Raw genomic sequence first — 2,232 nt, forward strand, 5'->3', positions numbered from 1 at the left:
CGTGGCGGCGGCGGCGCGCGAGGACTCGGGTGCGGCCGGGGAGAGGGGGCGGGCGCCCGGGCACCGGCTGGCGCGAGACCCGGAGCGAGGGCGGCGGTGGGGGAGGGGTGGCGGCGGCTCCACGCGCCCGCGCTGCGTCAGTCGCCCACGGCGGCGGCGGCGGCGGCGGCGGCAGCAGCGGCAGCGGCAGCAGCGGCGGCAGCCCCGCGATCGCTAAGGAATGCGGCGGCTCCGCATAACCACGGGGTCAGAGGTCACGGCTCCAGCCTCCGCTTTCCCGCTCTGCCGAGGGGCCGAGAGAGGACTGGCGGTGGGGCAGGAAGGCGAGACGCAGCTTTCCCCTCGGCGCCCGGGTGTGTGCGTATCTGCCGTGGGTGTGTGTGTGTGTGAGTGTGTGTGAAGAGTGAGGAGGGGGAGTGTGGGGGTTTTTTTTTTTTTTGAACAAAAACAAACCGAAAGGGCGGCTGGGAATTGTAGTCCTGGCTGCCTTTCTGGCCTCCCCCGCTCCGGAAGAATATGGCTGCATGAAACGCTTGGACCACACTTCCCGGCGTACCTCACGGCTCTTTTCCGCCCTCCCCTACCTTCCTCCGCCTCGCGCAGAGCTCGGTAAAGAAGGGGGCCGGGCAGTCGTTCGGGGAAGAGACTGGGCGGAGTATCGCGAGGTGCGGGAACTGGCTGGGAGCCTGAGGCATTCTGGGAGGCGATGCTGGGAAGGGGCGGTGGCTGGGCTCCCCAGCCACGTTTAACCCTTTCGGCGCTTCTGGCATCCCAGCAGCTGGGCTGTTAAGGGTGGAGATGGAGAACTGGTGGTAGCTCGACTCCCAGTGTTTACCTAAACCACTTTGTGCCTCTCCCCGCCTAAACCCTTCTCACCGACACTTCACAAAGATGACAAGGGACAGGACTTTCCCTTTTGGTCCTGCCCTAAATGACTCACTGCCGCATAATAATGAGACAGTGAGACACTCATACCAGTAAAACGGTTATTCCACGTTTGATGGACCTAAACAGTTCCCCATTTCCTCCTGTGCTTTCATGACACTAATACTGCTATATGTTTGCAGAAGCTGCACCCGCAGCCTTGAGCATTCTTACCATATGGAGAACTTCGTGATAATGAGGGGTAAAGAACTTGGACTTTGGGACCATGCTGACCAGAATGCTCTTGAGGCCTTTTTAAAGGTGGTACCCTGAAGAGAACACAGGCCCTGGAGTCAAGTGGACCTACGCTGGAATCCTGGCTAAGTCACCCCTTGGGTACCTAAAACTAGGGGCTCAACTTCTCTGAGCCTCAATTTTTTAATTTACATTAGTCTAATATCTCACAGCACTATTGGGATTAAAGTTAACATAAAACACTTGGCAGATTGGAAGAGGGTGTGAAGGGGGACCCTGACATTAGGTCCATGTAATTTGGCTCCTGGTATAGAACAAGTGTTTAATAATTAATATAAGCTGAGAGACAATGGACAATGGACTTAGCTCTCTGTGCCTTGGTTGCAGAGTATGAAATGAAATGAGGTTCAGAATACCAAACACATAGGTTTTCTGTACTTATTTGTCCAGAAACATTCCTAAAATCAGTTTTAAGCTGGATTAGTGTGGAGCTCTTAAAAATTAGGGAGGCAGGGGCGCCTGGGTGGCTCAGTCGTTAAGGGTCTGCCTTTGGCTCAGGTCATGATACCGGGGTCCTGGGATCAAGCCCCGCATCGGGCTCTCTGCTTCTCCCTCTCCCACTCCCCCTGCTTGTGTTCCCTCTCTCACTGTCTCTCTGTCAAATAAATAAGTAAAATCTTTTTTAAAAAAATTAGGGAGGCAGAGTCAAAGGCCACATTGGAAAGGTTTCCCTGGGTGAGGAAAGAACCTTCTCCCTGATGTTAGCACATGGAAGACCCATACTGTGCTGCCTAATCCTAACACCAGGAAATCCAGTGCTCCTGCTTCAGTGCTCATCACACAGATGTTCACACCCAATAAACAAAATATTGCAAAGTGAACAGACTGTAGAAGTTTAAATAAAATAAAATCTTTCTCCCCTTACTTTACCCTAAGAAGGAGGAAAGGAAGAACAACCCCCTACCACCACCACCACCACAAAATTTTTTTACCTCATTTTTAACAAAAGTTGTTTTTTTAATCTATAGCTGACACAGTAACCTTTGACAAGTCATTTGACTTGTTTCCACTGTTTTCTTCTTGAGTAGCTTCACCCTCCTCTGACCTCCAAGG

At 52.9% G+C, this 2,232-nt stretch overlaps 1 protein-coding gene across 1 annotated transcript in view; it reads right to left on the minus strand.

Moving 5' to 3' along the window:
* The window catches only part of ASXL1 (ASXL transcriptional regulator 1), a 74,619-nt gene extending 73,467 nt beyond the window's left edge, over positions 1–1,152 (minus strand). Inside the window, 3 exon segments of the mRNA XM_044919033.1 lie at positions 65–213; positions 585–783; positions 1,099–1,152. Coding sequence (XP_044774968.1) covers positions 65–213; positions 585–783; positions 1,099–1,152 — 402 coding nt within the window.
* Positions 1,153–2,232: the final 1,080 nt, after the last annotated feature.

Source organism: Neomonachus schauinslandi, chromosome 10, assembly GCF_002201575.2.
Source record: "Neomonachus schauinslandi chromosome 10, ASM220157v2, whole genome shotgun sequence".
NCBI lineage: Eukaryota > Metazoa > Chordata > Mammalia > Carnivora > Phocidae > Neomonachus > Neomonachus schauinslandi.